Here is an 18,189-nt window from a genome sequence, read left to right as displayed (position 1 = left end):
CTATTATTTATGAACAAAAACATACATATTTGTATATATATATATATATATATATTAGAAACATATATATGTTTGTATGTCGATGCTAAAGATAATTTTACAAAATTATGTACATATATGTAAATTTTTTCGAACTTAAGTTTATGAAACGTAAAATCGCAAAAATATTTCCATAATGCTTTTTATTGTAATCGTTAGTGACTCGTGCATAGTAGTACGTAAATGTGTATATACGGGCAAGAAAAACAAACCAAAGCTTTTGACATGCTCAATAAAGTACCTGAAATTATTGGAGATAATAAATAAATATAAGTGAAAGGTAGTAGATTGCCATACTTCGTTTTTATGGTAGTATTAAATTTTTCTCCTAAAACACTATAACATTCAATACCAAGGCATACTCATTGCCTTTAGAGATGCACCTCATATTATGTATATTTTCATACATCGAGGGACAACATTTAGAAAATTTGTTCATATACAAAGACTCTTACATTATTTGTACACCTGGAAACATGATTGACAAATTGACGAGTACGTCTCATTCATAGAAAATGATAATTGTTATCTGACGTTAAAATGCAAAATTATAAAGCCTTCGTTAAATTGTCGATCATTTATGTTTGCAAACTTTTCGTACAATCACTCTATATTATGCCATACGACAATGCTGTCAATTTTTTACGAAGTTTCCGTTGTCCATTTACAAACATTCCAACGAATCCAATACATTGAATTTATTAACGCTACCTTTCGTATACGGGAACATAATTTTTCGCGGTTTACAACAATACTCGTCCTGGCTCGGGAAACTACTGTTACAAGATGAAAATCATTCGCATTAAATTTATGTCAACTGTTTGTAACAAATTTGAGGCCTACGTGTGTATGCATCACATATTTTATATTGCGCCACACACCACACCACACCACACCACACACACACACACACACACACACACCACACACACATCTCTGAAATATGAATGCATATACTGTTTACTTCGATGTACTTTGCTTTGCAAAGTTAGTTTTATCTTGTTCCCTCTATTGCACTCATAGTACGTTTATACACGGTATGCATAAATATATCAGAGTTCTGCAAACATAAGTCTTTTAATCAACTTGTAACCGCCAGCATCTGCTTGTCAAGAACCAGGCACGAACGTCGAGCTGAACGTCTACGGACTCACGAGTTCTTTGATGCGTCGCAATGTACATGCTGGGCGGGTCTACTATAAGTAAAGAGAAAAGGCATACGTATGGACGAGTAAAGTGACAATCGATTCAGGCGAGTCTCGGGTAAATGCATGATTGACAGATTGCGGGCTGAGCTATGGTATACCTACCCGTTGCAGTATCGGAGCGACTACTATTTATCCCGACCGAAACATGAACATCAATGTGCACTTTCGCATTTAGTCCATTGATCGGACAAGCGGGTAACAAATTAAACCACGAAATACCCGTCCGTTGCAAAACTCTAATATATAGTAGTAAGTTCAGAGCTAATGCACGCTCGCGGTGTACACTTAAATACATATATACACACATATGTAAATACGTATCTACATATACATCTCGTATTTAAAAGACGCGTGTACATCGTTATTAGAGAAATATACTCAGTCTGCTTTTTTTTTTCTTTTTTCTTTTTGTTTTTCTTTTTTTAAGAGCTCACATTCTCCTCCGTGTTACCGGGTTTGCAACCCTCGTCGGAAGATGAGAAGAAACGAGCACCGTTATTATTTTGTGCTCCTACAGGAGACGGTTCTTCTATCACTGATAATCGCTTCTCGCGATCCGTGGACACCATCGAACTGTAGAAGACGTTTCTCAAAGCGGCAACGTTAACTCGTTCCCGCGATACGTTATCGTCCGCTGATGAGTCAACCTTCGAGTCACCGTTACAGTTCCTGAAAATTATATTCATAGAAACAACGGTAACCGAATCGTTACAGAATTTCAACGTGTACTTTAATACCGGTCATACTTTGACGTTTTTTGAGCATCGATTTCTTGTTCCGTTTCTTTGTTGCGTTTACGTCGTCCGGTACTCCGATTGCTCACACCGCAAGTACCGACAGACCCTTCCTGATCAGCTTCGATGAAACTAACGTGATCATCGAACCTGACGCGTTCAGAACCACCGTCCTCACCGTATACAGTCCAATTACTCGAATCACTGCACTGACGATCCAACGTCGGTTTGCGTCGTGCACGTTTCGCTAACCCCGGAGCTACTTCCTCCAACGAACTCAAAGACGTAGCCTGTCCAACCGAGTCCATGTGACCTCCAGCAACAGAGCTGCTCGCTCCTTGCTCTCCCTCCGTAGTTCTTCCACCGCTGATCGAACTACCATCCATCTAAAAGTTCAATTCGAATTAATATCATCTCTAAAAATAATTGAATCGCCGGGACGATACGGTGGTACCTTAAAATTTTGAACAGAGCCCGCAGAAGCTTTCGTGGAAGCCGCGCCATCGTCCAAGGCAATCGATGCGTTCACAGACTTCTCCGACAACCTGGCCGTAATAGCCGCGGTTTCGCTGCACAAGCTAAGCCGTTGCGTGGACGTCACGTCCGCCTGAACCTCCAATCTGTTTCGAAATTGCAATCTAAGTATAGAACACGGACAATGGTTCCCAAATGATTACGCAAACGAGCGAAATGCGCTTACCTCTGACCACCCGGAAGGACACTGGAGGCTATACTTCCGCCAAGACTGGTGCCGGCCAGAGTTACATTGCTGACGCTCTCGGGATCATTTTCTCGGCCCAGCTTCTCCAATTGACTTCCGCTACCCAACGAAAGCGAGGCTTCTCCTATCGATGGATTACCACCACGATGGCTCGCGACGTCTATTGATGCTGCATCTGTAATACAAGTTTAATTAATTAATTACGTTTGAAGATTATTAACCCTAACGGTTCGTGTTAAGAAAGAAATTCGTTTCGATAGAGAGAATTCTTCTTCGACTGTGTGTCTCGTTTTTTTTCTTGCAACCAGTCGTTCAATATTTTGACAAAACGAATTAATGAATGAATGCTTTTACCTCCACCGTTACGGGCACCCAAGGAACCCATTAGTTCGTTCTCGTCGTCGAAATCGAATCGAACACCCGTACCATTCGTGGATACACCGCAACCTCCGCTTCGACAGAGAGAAACTGGAACCACACCGTAGACGTAGAACAACAGAACAGGTACGCTAATACCCACCACTAATCCTGCTAGTATAGGCGACACTAGAACCTGCAACAATTATAAGGAGATGAGAAATAACGAAACTGGATGAATTTTTATGAATTACGATTCTCGGAATTTTATTTCACTAATTTCGCGTGAATATTGATAAGTTTATTGAATATTACCGATATTAATTAACGATATTGACTAACGTTGTACGAACATTATTAAGGTCATTGAATATTACCAATATTAACTAACGTCGTACGAACATTATTAAGTTCATTGAATATTACCGATATTAATTAACAATATTAACTAACGTCGTATGAACATTATTAATGTTGAATAATCATGTATTCATTCATTGAATTGAATTAAATCAATTCATTATAAATTGAATATCACCGATATTAATTAACATCGATAACAATTAATTGCATCGAACGAGATTAAAAATACTACGAATATTAAAATATTAAATTCTACATCACGAATCGATGTAGATGCATTGATGTGTGTAACATTAGTCCGCGGAAATAGAATTTCGACAATCGCAACAATTGTTTGTTGTTCGTTCGCCGTTTAAATTTTTGCTCTACGTTAAGAACGCTAAAATTTGCCCAGAAATCATATCGTGATTGTTATTACGAAAATTAATTTCATGTATAGACGAGCAAACGAGAACTTTTCGTTTCATTTACTTCTCAACCGAGCGCAACCAGTTTCATAATATTGACTTTTGAAAATTGAAAGGCAGGAAACGTTGCGAACTTTCGACCGTGGTTGTTGAGTTATTGTTGTGCAATTTTATATTCGTCCGGAAGTTTCTGAACGCACGCCACGAAATTTAGAATTACGTATAATTCACTCAGACAAGGGACCTTCTTTTTTTTTTGCAGAGTGTGGCACGCAAATGAGTCACGGTGCATTTTTTCAAGTGCATTCCGTGAGTTGTTTCTAATTGGTGTGGACGAAATATACAAGAAGCATGCAACTTGTAAATGCACATCCAAGTTTTAATTGCAGATTCGCTCGTGTATGCATAGTTTACCATAAACACCTATTACCGATGTGCAAAAATCATTATTTTTCCGTTATACATCGCTGTGCAGGCGCAATGAAAAAAGAGGCAAACAAAACGAAGCGAGACTTGTAAATTCGCGAGTCACGAATGATCCTAATTTAGTACGTTTCTCGGAAACTAGATGTTTCTGTACGAGTAGAACATCTCCAATCGAGTAATTTCATACCTAAATAATATATGCAATTCTTAGGAGCAAATGCAACGATATACTACACTGAACAATTAAATCGGTACGACTGAAAATTATTATAATTACTGTTATTAAAAGTCTTTACGTGTAAGTACATATAGAATATATATATATATATATACAAAAATATATAATTTAACCAGAATACGAACATTTACCCAGTTCATACGTGTAGAGTACTTTACGTATTTGATCAGTTTCAAAGTTGAAATTAACAATTTTTCGATACAAATCTTAATTAACATACATTCAGTTAGAATGCATTCATCTGAAAAATTATACACGGTTTATTTAAAAATTATGATCGACGAATGGAGCAAGTGTGAATTTTGCAACGAAACAAAGGTTTAGTACAATGCGTAATGGATCAAAACTTATTAACAAAGTATTAGATTTATTATAATTGAACTTAGAGAAAAGAAATGCTGGCTTTTAACCGATACTTATTAACAAAGTATTAATTTATTATAATTGAGCTTAGAGAAAAGAAATGCTGGCTTTTAACTAATACTATTGTTACTTTCACCAACATACTTTTTTTTCACATAAACTGTGTACAAAATTACACTGATTCGTGTAAAATTTTAGCTTCCTGGCACGATCGGTTATCAAGGTATTAAATGGCGACGTTTTAGAAACTCCAACCAAAAGATTTCGAACGATTATAGTTACCTGTGTCTGAGTTATCACTTAGTATCCATTATTTAAGTCGTCTCTTCTTCCTCGAGAAAGAAGAATTCCAATCACAAGGCGAACGTAATACATTGCATATGTACACAGAATTAGTCATTCTATTTGATCGAGTCATTATCTCTTGTACTCGCTAACAGAAGAAAATGATACAGGAAAGAATGCGACCGTTCGATAATATCTACTTTCATATAAAATTACTTTTTATACACTGCAACTTTTTCTTTGAACGAAATTGCACGATTTTTTTTTCTTTTTAAACAGACAACACGTCCGTGTTACTTCGCCTATAAAAATTGCAAGGTACGACCATAGAAAGAAATTACTTTGGTAAAATTATAAAATTATAAAATTACTTTTTACACATTGCAACTTTTTCTTTAAACGAAATTGCAAGATTCTTTTCTTTTTAAACAGACAACACGTCCGTGTTACTTCGCCTATTAAAATCACAAGGTTACAACCATAGAAAGACGAATAATTAACGATGTATTTTGAAAGGTGAAAATAAAATAAAAATTGAACGTGAGAAAACATTCTGACGGATAAAATTCCGTCCCGCCTGCATATGAAACGTGAACAGTGATGAGGATAACACATTAATACGTTTATTGCATACAGAGGGGAAACGATGAGCAAATTTTAATTTTTATTCAACGAGCAACGGATTAAGAATCATTTCACTCGTTATTCGATACGTTTATCTACGTAAAATGGTTATCCATCTCTGAAAATAGATGGATGAAAATAGACTCGTATGGAAAAGATACGAGACCACGTTATACGAAACGTGTAGCTCTTCACGAAATGTGAAGACACATCATTCGGTTGAAAAAAAGAAGAAAAAAAAAATCCACGTAAATTCTTCGGAAAAGTATCTTAATTGACGCTATATTTAGCCACTGCGTGAAAACATACGCGTCCGTATAGATATGTTTGCATAACTGGGGATCCCAAGTTTTACCCATCTTCGATAATAGACTCGTATAAAAAAGAAACCGCGTTATACGAAACGTATAGCTCGTACGAAATGTGAAGACACGTTGTTCGATTGAAAAAAAAAATCCACGAAAATTCTTCGGAAAAGTATCTTAATTGACGCTACATTCAACGACCAAGAAATCCGCGTTATACGAGAACGAGTTACAAGACTCTAACTGTACCGTAGATAAGGGGGCAAAGAGATTCAGACGACCCTCCTGCAACACGGTTTCGTACGACGCGATAAATAATCACGTATCTGCAATGTAGATTCTCGTCGACTTCGATACACCTGTGATATTTGTACGTAGATTGTTCGACTCATAGATCTCTTCCTGTAACCGAGTCATAAACATTGTCACGTATTTTTTCTTTTTTTCTTTTCAGAATAGGTACTTCTAGCTTTATTCGACGAACAATTTGATACAGATAAGATTATCCTCACATTTTCTATAATATTGCAAATATATAGGGGTGTATGTAGACCTTTGTAGCTGATTATATATAAGATGATCTAAAAATGGCGAAGAATTTAAGGGTGCGTTGCACTGAGAATGGACAAAAGATATCGGTCAATGTGGACGTGCGTAACAAAGAGAAATAAATGTTCGTTTTAAGTTGGAATTTGATCTCGATTGAACGCAATGAGGGAAACGTTTTTTTCTTTTTTTTTTTTTTTTTTTTTGAAAGAGCCCGGGTGGAAATATTTTCAACGAAGGATATCGGTACGGAATCAGAATTGCACCGAGAAAATAAATGCATATTGCAGGGTCAAGCGGTGCATCATGGAGTAACGCTGTACGCGTGCAATTGGTTTTCACGGATAAAATGAATTGCTCGTGTCTCCGTCGTCCAGATGGATTTACAGTGCTACATTAATGGGAAATTTTCTGTCTACATCTACGAGTACCACGCAAACGTAAATTCTTGGACCTCTTTCTCCGATCAACCTGTGGATTAAGTTTTTTTCTTGTTTTTTTTTTTTTTTTTGTTTTTTTAACGAGCAAAAATAGAAAGGCGAAAAATCATTGTTCGAACATTCGTCTAACCGAACACCATTATTCGAATATTTGAGTTTTCGACTATTATTATTATTATTATTATTATTATTATTATTATTATTCAATTGAGAAAGCACTCGTACATTTCGATTATTCGAATAATACGGATAATACACCGGTAGGTATATTTAAATATTACATCATGTCAGCCGTTGGCCCCGCGTAAGGTTCGTCCCCTACGCGGTGAGAAAAATCGATCCGAATTCGTTGAAGACGATCGACAATTAGTGTATATATGAACATGAACAAATACAGTGGCACGTTTTCGTAAAATATCTTACATTTGCGTATAATGGAGCACAGTACCGCGCGCGACAGTTCGAAGCTACTTACAGCTAAAACATGTAAACACATTAATTTCTCTTCTCGGAATTACACGTGTGTTAATATTCTAAATAAAAAATATAGTATATAAAAAAGAACGGTAAACTTAAAAATCTTTATTCTCAGTCAACAGCGTAACTAATGTCGCGCACACGTGCGCGGAAAGCACTCGGGGCTTAACATTCTTTTAACCAACCAAAAAACGAACCCAACTTCATACATTTTTGCAATCGAATAATTGTAATTTTTTTCTTCACGAGTCCCGTAATAAATAACAAAGTTCAAATATTCAAATAATACTCGCACGATAGAATTCGAATACCGAGAAATTCGTCAAGCTAGTCCCAACTCTATCGACGAATATTCAAATGATACACGATAGAATTAAACTCGAGTTCTCAAATATTCGAATACCGAGAAATTCGTCGAGCTAGTCCCAACTCTATCGACAAATATTCAAATGATACACGATAGAATTATTCTCGAGTTCTCCAATATTCGAATACCGAGACATTCGTCGAGCTAGTCCCAACTCTATCGACGAATATTCAAATAATACACCATAGATTATACTCGAGTTCTCAAATATTCGAATACCGAGAAATTCGTCAAGCTAGTCCCAGCTCTATCGACGAATATTCAAATAGTACTCGCACGATAGAATTATACTCGAGTTCTAAAATATTCGAATTGCATTTCGAGTCGCGATGAGATAAAAGTATACTCGAGTTCTCAAATATTTGAATTGCATTTATAATCACGGTAAGATGGCCCGATATTCGAATACCGAGAAATTCGTCGAGCCAGTCCCAGCTCTATCGACGAATATTCAAATAGTATTCGCACGATAGAATTATACTCGAGTTCTCAAATATTCGAATTGCATTTCGAGTCATGATGAAATAGAATTATACTCGAGTTCTCAAATATTCGAATGATACTTGCAACGATAGAGTTGTACTCGAGTTCTCAAACATTCGAATGATACTCGCAACGATAGAGTTGTACTCGAGTTCTCAAATATTCGAATTGCATTTCTAATCACGGTGAGATGGCCCGATAATCGAATACCGAGAAATTCGTCGAGCCAGTCCCAGCTCTATCGACGAATATTCAAATAGTACTCGCAACGATAGAGTTGTACTCGAGTTCTCAAACATTTGAATGATACTCGCAACGATAGAGTCGTACTCGAGTTCTCAAATATTCGAATTGCATTTCGATTCACGGTGAGATGGCCCGATAATCGAATACCGAGAAATTCGTCGAGCCAGGCCCAGCTCTATCATTATATTCGAATATTCGAATAGTACTCGCAACGATAGAGTTGTACTCGAGTTCTCAAACATTCGAATGATACTCGCAACGATAGAGTTGTACTCGAGTTCTCAACTATTCGAATTGCATTTCGAGTCCCGATATTCGAATACCGAGAAATTCGTCGAGCAATCCCCCCAGGACACGAGTCAGGAGAGAGTACCTGCGCGCGCATAGCGATCAACAGATCACGGAGGGAAGACCCCATTGATTACCATCGAGCACGGATAAAGGATCATGACGGGCAGCGGAATCACTACTGACACCAGACGATCGGTTCCAGTAACCGTTTGCTCCGTTCATTTACATACTTCCGATTCGTTTTCCCTTTCTTTCGTTTTTTTTTCCTTCTCCGCGGAGAAATATTAATTCACCGCGGTACTAGAATGACCGGCGATCACAGCCGACTCGGAATTATTCGCGCTACTCGCGATGGCGATCTCGTCCGCGAACACCCCCTCGTTTTGTAGATCCGTGAGCACATCGATGAGACGTTGCTCCGTATACGAATCGCCTAACGCAACGTCTACCGATCCGATGCAAAGGAGAAGCGCGAGGAGTTGCGATCGTCTGTAATCCCTGCTCAGATCATCCCTGGTGTAACCCAAATCCTTTGGTATATCGACCCCGAGGCAACAACACGTGCTGGTCAGAGTCTTCCAGTATATATCCAAGAATTTTTTCGTGTTCTTTCGGCGTAGCTTGGTCGGCAACGAGCTCACTATCAACAGAGCGATATCGTTGGTAGGTCTGCTGTAGGTGACCATTTGCCAATCGAGTATGCCGCACTCGAGACCGTCCGGTCCGTCCCTGAACATCAGATTGCTGCACCAGAAGTCGGTATGGGTGATCAACGATACCGGTCCTTCCGGTGCCAAAAGGGCGGATATAATGTGCTCGGTTCTTGGTTGCAATAGGTGTAGTGTCTCGATCATCGCCCCGTGTCCGGAGTATTTCAAGAATGTGGTCAGTTGGGGCAAACCGCGCTCGACCAGCTGTTGATACGAGTTCGTCGCCTTCGCTGTTTGAAATAGGAACGGATAACGCTCGGACAGTGGTTGTCCCTCGATGACCTTCATCGCCAACGAGTGCGCGTGCATGCGCGCGATTGCCTTCAAAGCGACTTCCGTTTCATCGTAGGACATCCCACGTTGGAAATTGATATTGTAGAAGTCCTGGTTGAACAGATCGTCGAGCACGAGAACCGATTCGGCGGTGTCGCCATCGACACCGTCCGCGCCGAAGTACTCCGTGTAGTGACACGTCGGTACCGGTAGCGGTATCTCGTCACCGGATCTGTTCTCACCCAACGCCAGTTGCTTCTTTTGGAATGCTTTCAAGTCGGGCACGATCTGATCGCAAATAGATCGTTGGACGGTTACTCGTGGTGATTCGAACCGGCAAATTTTAGTCGATCGGCTTACCTGTGTGTAGAAATTGATTTCCCGCAGATCGAACTGACCATCGGCTACGAAGAAACGACTGCACCAATCTTTGGGCAACTCTTTCAGTATCAGGCTATGCGCTCTCGTTTTGTTCGACTCCTCCAACAAGAAGTTCATTATGACTCTGGTTACAGAGCTTAGGGCCCTTTCGTTATTCGAGCCGACCGATCTCGCTACATACTCGGAAACCACGACCTGTGCACATTACGGGGGGGGGGGTTAATTGTTTAAACGAACGTTACGAACGGTCGAGAACGCTTTTCTTTCTTTTTTTTTTTTTCCCGATGCGTCAACGGACGCAACCGTTAATTTCGAATCAATCGCTCTCTACCGAACTAACCGATTCGTTGTAAATTTTCTTCAATATACTGATAAGCAACTCCTTCTGCGACTGCTTCAGCTCCACCGAGGCGTCCGAGCCCAACGACGAATCGTCCGAGTCCCAGAGATCCCAATCCGTCATTGTCTCGTTCGCACCTTTTGTCTCGTGCGTTATACGCGCGGTGATCGATTCTCGTTAGCCGAACGGCACAACAGGAGGGACGACGACGTTCCCGACGTTCCGTACGTGGCTCTACTTCCGGAACGACGCCGATAATAAAGCACATCTACGCACGGTGTACCTCGGTTCGAGACGCTTCGCGAAATCACCGTCGTCAATGAATGGATTCGTCGCGCGTGTCACGTCTACTTCCCGTTACGTCGACCGTCCCTCTCATCGGGATCGTAACGTAACCCTTGCGACACACCCTTGGCGCAAACCCGCGCCAGCTGCTACCTGAACTCGAAACGGCCACTGTTTTCACCTTCGATTCTGGTGCAGTGTGGATCTTAAAATACGAACTGACACAACGCGCGTTCTGTCGTGTGCCCACCCAATGGTGGATAGTGGTTGCAGGGTGGGGCAGAGAGGATCTCCCATGCGCGCGCTTCTAACCGCCGATCAATATCCTTCCTTCCGTAACCTCCCACTACTGACATCGGCCGAAGCATCGCGACCTACCCGGAGATATTGATCGACGGTTAGAAGTTCGCGCATGGGAGATCCCTCTGTCCCACCTTGCGGTCAACAACATCCACCTCTGGCTGGGTAACGACGAAAGGTCGTGTCACTTCGTACTTCAAAATCCACGTTGGGTTATAATCTGGCAAAACAATGCTCGCTTCGAATCGGAGAGGTTATGCACCAACGGTGTGCAGCGCCAGGGACGCTACCGTACCGACGAGAGAACGTGAAACTACGTCACGGGCAGCATGCTCGAGAACCCCGATCGACGTAACAGAAAGTAAACCAGACACCCGCGACCGATTCGTTCAATCACGATGATTTTACAAAGCCTTTCGAACGAATTTTACCGTCCGTACACTCGCGTGTGAACCAATCGAACGAACGTCTTCTGTTTGTTATCCGTCACTAGCGTGGATGTGTTTTATCGGCATTGTTTGGAAGTACGTAAAACCACGCACGAAACACCGGGACCACTATCGCTCTTTAACCCCTTCCTACACTTCTGTTTGACTAACCAGAATCGATCCCACGGTTTAACAGCACGAAACAAAAAAAGAAAGAAATGGGATCACATCGAATTGGAGGAGCGATAGCTGGCGATTCTTATGGGGCGGCGTGTCGGTAAACTAAACAAATTTTACCAAGAATCGGTTGGTTCGGTAGAGACTTATCGTTTACGGTTAATTGTTGGCTGTAAGAATGAACTTTGCGCAGCCGTTTAAGCAGCTAGATATTAACGACGATATAGCGTTGCAACTATCCTTAATGATCGTTTAAACAATTAACCCGTAATGTGCAGATCACGAGTCTTATTGTAAACCCAAGTTTGATTTGAGTTACGAAACTGTCCTGGGCACTGCGATAAGTTTTCCGAGTTACCGAGAGATCGGTTCGGTCGTTTCTTTGTTACCGATGGGGTCAGTCAGATCTGCAGATCTATTTCTAGATTCAGGTAAATTGATTGATTACAGTTTGCGTACTATTTACAATCAAGTTATGCCCGACTTGAAAGAATTTTCTAAGGAAGCAACAGGCGTTGAAGGAAAATAGGTCAGATGACGAAATTCCCCTCTTGCTTCCGGTGTGTTACCACCTAACCCAGACAACACCGGGACGGAGAAAGTCGATGAAATTATTACAAACACGGAATCGATTCCAATGCTGCAAGATCTTCGTAACTCGGACTTTTTTAACGTTAAATTTCGAAAATACATGTATCAAGAGGCAGTTGCTGTCCGAGCGTTATCCGTTTCTCTTCCAATTAGCAATGGCGGGTCGTATCAACAACTAGTAGAGCGTTTATTCCCGCAACTTATAAAATTCCTGGTAACACTGGACTGAAAGCAATACTCGAAATTCTACTCGTACTACGACCTCGAATCGTGCACATTACAAATGCACATTCAAAGACAAACCTAGTGATCTCGAGTGTTGCATTCTCGGTTGACAAATGGTCACGCATGTCCAACGACATTGCTCTGTTGATAGCGAATTCGTTGCCGACCGAGCTACCCCTAAAGTCCATCAAAACCTTGAAAATCAATGAGAACACTACTCTACTCGTGGCATCGACATTTCCAATAACGAATAACGACTGATTGATATTCTGACAAATCTTTGTAGCGAAAGCATATTTACTGCTATCGGATGTGATTATCATTCGTTATAGTATTGTAGTAAATTAATACTTTCGCGCAAAAATGTAGATCAAAGCAGCAATGGTTACTAGAATTGACCGACCAAATGATCATTTAGAAGTCTACCATGGACTTATAATCGCGATCAACGTGATCTTATTGTAAGCAATTGCGGATAGTTGAAGGAATCAAAGGCACATTAAAGTGCCACTACCATCGGAAAGCATAGTGTTGATAATTGACCTTTGCGTTTGAAAATATTTGCTAATAAAGAAACTATCGATGGACATTCATAGAAAATTGCATCGTCGATACACATTTTAAAATAATATCTGAGTTATTACTTGCAATACTTACGTTTCAGTATGACATAAGCAGGCGAAACATTGACAAATATTATGTACAATTATGATATTAATAATAACTCAAGAGCTAAACAAGTGCTATAAAACAATAAAGACCTTTGGCAACAGTTTTCAGTCAATTATGTGCAACTATCGTTCGATTCAAAGTTGTTTGACTATGTATTTCTTCCCGCAATTATTGTAGCGACTATAAGATTGACATTCTGTTATCATTAATTTACATACGCAATAATTATATTATTCTCTTTGTGCAGACCTACGTAAATAAAATACACCTTGATGTCACAAATTTGTCGAAATATCTGCGTTTATGCGTGTAAAAATTATATTATTCTTGAAAAATGTCTAAATAATTAAGTACTTGTCATTATATTTCATCAGTTTTGTGAACTTTGAATTTTTAATTTAGAAAGAGTACTTTTATAACTGAATCGATAGTATTACACATGACACTGTTATAATTTTACCTTACCCTAAAATATATCTAATTATGGAAGATAATAATTTATTAGTATTTATTCAAAAGTGAATATAAAAAGTAGCATTTTGACTTACGGATGCAGTTACACCACCGACAATGAAGGCATTCCTCTTATGTTTATTATCTGTCTCGTATCTTGTATACAATTCTTTTCCCACCCATACCGGTATACCTGTAACATAAAATGTATTTTTAAATATAAGTATATGTTCAAACGCAAGTTCCTCTCTATCGAAAATATATTAATCAATAAATAGCATATAGTTTAATACCGATAAGAACGTGTGAATGTACTAAATAACTCATCTTTTACTAACCTATAATCATGGCAGGTACAGCTATACCAGCAGCCAGACCAATTCCAACAGGAGCTCCAACTAAAGTTCCAAGTTGCCAAAGTATCTTTTTCTTTCTAGACCATGGTTTTTTCCCCCAAAAGGTACAACCAGAAGGACTGTAAATAAACAATAATTGATCAAGTAAAAAACTACAGAGAATAACACAACATTTAAACTAAATACAATATCAAAGACTATAATACCTTAAGTAATGAAGATCGCTGATCTCTTTCATACACAACCAACAAAATTCTGCACTACAAACAGCACAGATCATATGATTGCAACTTCCATCATCCATTTTAACAATGATTACTTGGCATCTTGGACAAGGTTTGATGTCATCTCCTGTGAAAATTATTTATGTAAAATATTATATTGTGTTAATGTATCGAAGCATTCGAATATAAATAATGAATACACACTGTGTTGTGAATCACTTTGACTAAAACTGAGAGACGAGCTACGTTCATAGTACTGAGTACGTTGAGCTCTAGCAGCATCGCATGTTTGATTAGGATGCCATCGTGCTTTGCAATGATAACAAAAGTATGAATCACATCCTGGTCGTTCGCAACGTAATTTTGGACACGAAGCACAACCACTAGCAATAACCGCAAAGGTACAATCAGGTGCAGGACACCATCTTGCATCAGGTTCCACAGCAAGAACTCTTCGTACCATGAAATCTTCGTACTTCTCCAATTGTGTTTGGTCGTTTAAAATCATTCGGATATCTGTGAAAAATGAGATTTCAAGAAAAAATGTAACTTGTTAATAATAATGTGTCTTTCTTATTAGAGGAACATATTTACCGTTTGGATGTAATGGTTCTGAACACTCAGGGCATGCTATATTGACCCTAGATTCAGAAATTTCAACTTTAAGATATTGTTGAAAACAATCGTAACAGCTGCGATGAAGGCAAGATTGTACTACGGGAAAGAATTCTGTTGGATATTCGGCCAAACACAAGGGACACTCCATCATCTTATTTTCATTACTCTGGAATGATTATTTCACTGTTTTTGTGTTACATTTAATTATTAGGTAATTAATATTATTCGAATTTAATATGGACTGACTAAGTCTCAAAGGCTTGGTTGCATAAATATATTCTATAAATACCTTTCCGGCAGAAGAAAGTACAGAACCTTTACTGGAAGCACGCTGTAGATCTATATTCTGAAATTGAAAATGGCTCGAACCATTACTTACTCGGGCCTCTCCTTTTTCAACATCCGCATTTCTACCGCTTGCCGAATCTTTAGCTAAAACAATAATTAATATTCAAGAAAATAAACAATTTCGTATTTATTCCTATTTTTTATTTCATCAAATATTGTTTATTACTTTTGGTATTCCTGTTACTTGAACTAGGTGTCCTAATAATTCTGCGCCCAATAAGCGGACTCGAGTATAATAATCGACGTAGAGAAAATCGTGGTAATATTCTTCGTGGTCGAGGAGCTGTACCGCTGCAGCCTCCTGAACTGCTATCATTTTCTTTAAACATCCTGGGAGGTATTTGGAATCACTACAGACTCATTCTTTGCTTCACAAATTGAAGGAGAATTGATCTACATTAAATAATACGAAAAAATAAAAATTGAATCAAACAAAACCCTCAACAATTCGATGTATACGATAATATTTCTCGATATATACGAAAGCATCCCGCGATTTAATGTCTCGTGTCATTCGTAGGTCGTAGAATGCATAAGTTACTTATAACGTTTAATACTAAAAAAAAAATCTATATTGGTATATAAACATATTCAACATGCAATTTGCTGGTGATTATACTTTACGTCAGATATGCGCGTATAGTGTATTACATACATAATTACATAGATCGTGTTTAAACACAAGAAATAGGTTAATACAACTTTAACGTTTTTACCTTAATTGCCACAAAAATAAATTTAAATAAAATATACAAAATATAATATAATTTATCGTCCTTATAATGTTAAAACAACAAAAATTTGTCGAATGTAGTTACCACGTGAAACATCCGACTAAATATATTTAAATTTGTTCTTAATAGTTTGTAATTTACATAAGAATACCGATAATTTTTTTGTGAATTCATTTTATACATAATTTTTTATACATACGACTTTCCTACTTTCACTAAAAAGGGAATTACGTAGTCTGTCACGACACTTGTCATCAATTACGATTTCTCCGTGTTCATGAGACGCATAAATAATCAGTATTTCGAAATCTTTAATATGTAACATAAAACAATTTAACATTGGCCGATTTATGTTTATTTTGATAATAATATGGTGGATCAAATAACGTAGTTCAACACGATTATTTATTTTTCCGAGTAATCAAATTTAAGCAACACTTGATTTGCAACACAATTTTACGAAGGGCGTATGAGTCATAATGTAACAGGAAATTAAAACTATCAACATCAAACATGGATTACAAATGTAAAAGTGTAATTATGATATTGCTATAACGTGCAAGTTTTTACTTTAGTATACTTCACACCTGATAACTCGTCAAAGGTGCGAATGGTGGAACATGAACCAACATAACGTATATTTGCAAAAAAAAAAGTCAGAAATATATTTTTTACTACGTGTAAATATAATTACAATAATTAGAAACGAAAATTTAGCGAAAGGTACAAAATAATCGCCATTTGTAATAGGCTTAAACGTGCACGTACATTGCATAAAATATACATTCAATATGTATATGTTTCATTAAGATCGACTTTTTATTCCAAAGCATTACGAAATTAGTTTCAATAGCACGAAATCACCTAGTTTCTTAGTATAATTGCGTAAAATACAAGAAAAGTACATTTGAATTAAATACTGAGAAACCTTACATATAAATGACTAGCATTAATGTAAGTGTGAAGAAGTCTTCAAGCAAACATCCACTAAAGCTGATATAATCAATGTGTAAACGAACCTTGTTCTGTTAACAAATACTTTGAAATCTACAACACTTTCAGTAACAAATAACAGGATTACTATTACGGTTACACTATTGATAAGTTTTACTTATTTTGTTGGTTAAGGACGTTCACTTGACACAACAGCTGACGGCTCCGAACTAGAGACTTATCACGGACATATTTTATATGAGAAACGTACTAAACGAAATTCATAGTAACTCCTTCCAAATTCACCACTAGAGGGCTATGAACTTTATCTGATTCTCACAATTTCTTAAACAATTTCTTCGGATAGCGCGATTCTTTTGAATTTAATTATATTCAAGTGTCTCCGCGTTAAAGATAGGACTTGCTATTTAAACCATATCGATAAGTTCTACAATCCCCGAATGATACGTAATTTCCTTTTTTTTTCCTCTTTCTTTCTTATACCTAAACTTAATTTTAGGTCGCTATACAGATGTATATGCAGCGCCATCTATGCAAATATTCGGTGTAACGTATTGCTTAAATCAAAAGCATTAATTAAATTTATTCGAATACATTTTAAATATTAGTATACCTTTCCAATTCAATTAGAAGCTCTACAAAAATGATAAATTGAAGATTAATTAAAAAAACACACCATTTATCATTGAAATTGAGAACACATAACAAATGTTACTGTTCCAGGGTTGATATTTAAAACAACAGCTAATAAAAAAAATAATTTACAAGAATGTTAATGCCCCTTTTTTCTAGAGAAAAATTAATGCTTGAAATAGTAAATCAGCAATTACCTCAAATAATTAATTATTCATTATTCATATTAATCCAAAATAAATATTCGACTGAAATGATATAATAATTTGTTTGTATGATATTGAAAGGAAAATGTGTAAATAATTATGATTCAATTAATATGACCCCGATGTCATATATTTGTGTATGTGCGCATAAAAAAATATTACGTGGATATTTACGCAACCATTCGTATTTCATTTTATTCGGATTTTTATTGATAATCTGTTATTTGCAGTATCACAGCTGGATCAATAGATTTATACCAGACAATATGATGTGTTCAGACAGTCAAAAATTTTATACCGCAATTAATTGAGGAATTAGTGTTTTTGAATGTATTAACATGTTTATTTTGATGGCTTGTTT

General features: G+C 37.7%; 2 protein-coding genes and 1 long non-coding RNA gene across 3 annotated transcripts; all 3 read right to left on the bottom strand.

Annotated features, from left to right (window-relative positions):
- Positions 1-323: 323 nt before the first annotated feature.
- LOC143145160 (E3 ubiquitin-protein ligase RNF19A) lies at positions 324-17,211 on the bottom strand. The gene is made up of 13 exons (XM_076308252.1): positions 17,055-17,211; positions 15,468-15,694; positions 15,243-15,385; positions 14,930-15,119; positions 14,540-14,851; positions 14,318-14,462; positions 14,094-14,230; positions 13,851-13,948; positions 3,057-3,255; positions 2,682-2,877; positions 2,436-2,601; positions 1,994-2,367; positions 324-1,916 (listed from the first exon to the last, which is right to left on the bottom strand). Exons 2-13 carry the CDS (start codon positions 15,628-15,630, stop codon positions 1,670-1,672), a joined length of 2,370 nt encoding a protein of 789 aa, XP_076164367.1. The 5' UTR covers positions 15,631-15,694; positions 17,055-17,211; the 3' UTR covers positions 324-1,669.
- LOC143145161 (uncharacterized) lies at positions 5,683-11,178 on the bottom strand. Its single transcript, XM_076308254.1, has 3 exons — positions 10,625-11,178; positions 10,264-10,479; positions 5,683-10,191 (listed from the first exon to the last, which is right to left on the bottom strand). Exons 1-3 carry the CDS (start codon positions 10,745-10,747, stop codon positions 9,205-9,207), a joined length of 1,326 nt encoding a protein of 441 aa, XP_076164369.1. The 5' UTR covers positions 10,748-11,178; the 3' UTR covers positions 5,683-9,204.
- LOC143145163 (uncharacterized) lies at positions 12,073-13,732 on the bottom strand. The gene is made up of 2 exons (XR_012991623.1): positions 12,709-13,732; positions 12,073-12,630 (listed from the first exon to the last, which is right to left on the bottom strand). It is a non-coding gene; the product is annotated as an uncharacterized LOC143145163 (long non-coding RNA).
- Positions 17,212-18,189: the final 978 nt, after the last annotated feature.

This window comes from Ptiloglossa arizonensis, chromosome 4 (genome assembly GCF_051014685.1).
Source record: "Ptiloglossa arizonensis isolate GNS036 chromosome 4, iyPtiAriz1_principal, whole genome shotgun sequence".
Taxonomy (NCBI): Eukaryota; Metazoa; Arthropoda; class Insecta; order Hymenoptera; family Colletidae; genus Ptiloglossa; species Ptiloglossa arizonensis.
Note: the sequence above shows the minus strand (reverse complement) of the source record. Positions and strands in the feature narration are given on the sequence as shown.

Excerpts from the sequence above, each read along its gene's own strand:
- LOC143145161 (XM_076308254.1), bottom strand. The coding sequence starts at position 10,747 with ATGACGGATTGGGATCTCTGGGACTCGGACGATTCGTCGTTGGGCTCG. Across the intron at positions 10,480-10,624 it reads AGAAAATTTACAACGAATCG|GTCGTGGTTTCCGAGTATGT; the intron begins GTTAGTTCGGTA and ends TAATGTGCACAG. Across the intron at positions 10,192-10,263 it reads AAATCAATTTCTACACACAG|ATCGTGCCCGACTTGAAAGC; the intron begins GTAAGCCGATCG and ends ATTTGCGATCAG.
- LOC143145160 (XM_076308252.1), bottom strand. The coding sequence starts at position 15,630 with ATGTTTAAAGAAAATGATAGCAGTTCAGGAGGCTGCAGCGGTACAGCT. Across the intron at positions 14,852-14,929 it reads AGAACCATTACATCCAAACG|ATATCCGAATGATTTTAAAC; the intron begins GTAAATATGTTC and ends CATTTTTCACAG. Across the intron at positions 14,231-14,317 it reads AGCGATCTTCATTACTTAAG|TCCTTCTGGTTGTACCTTTT; the intron begins GTATTATAGTCT and ends GTTTATTTACAG.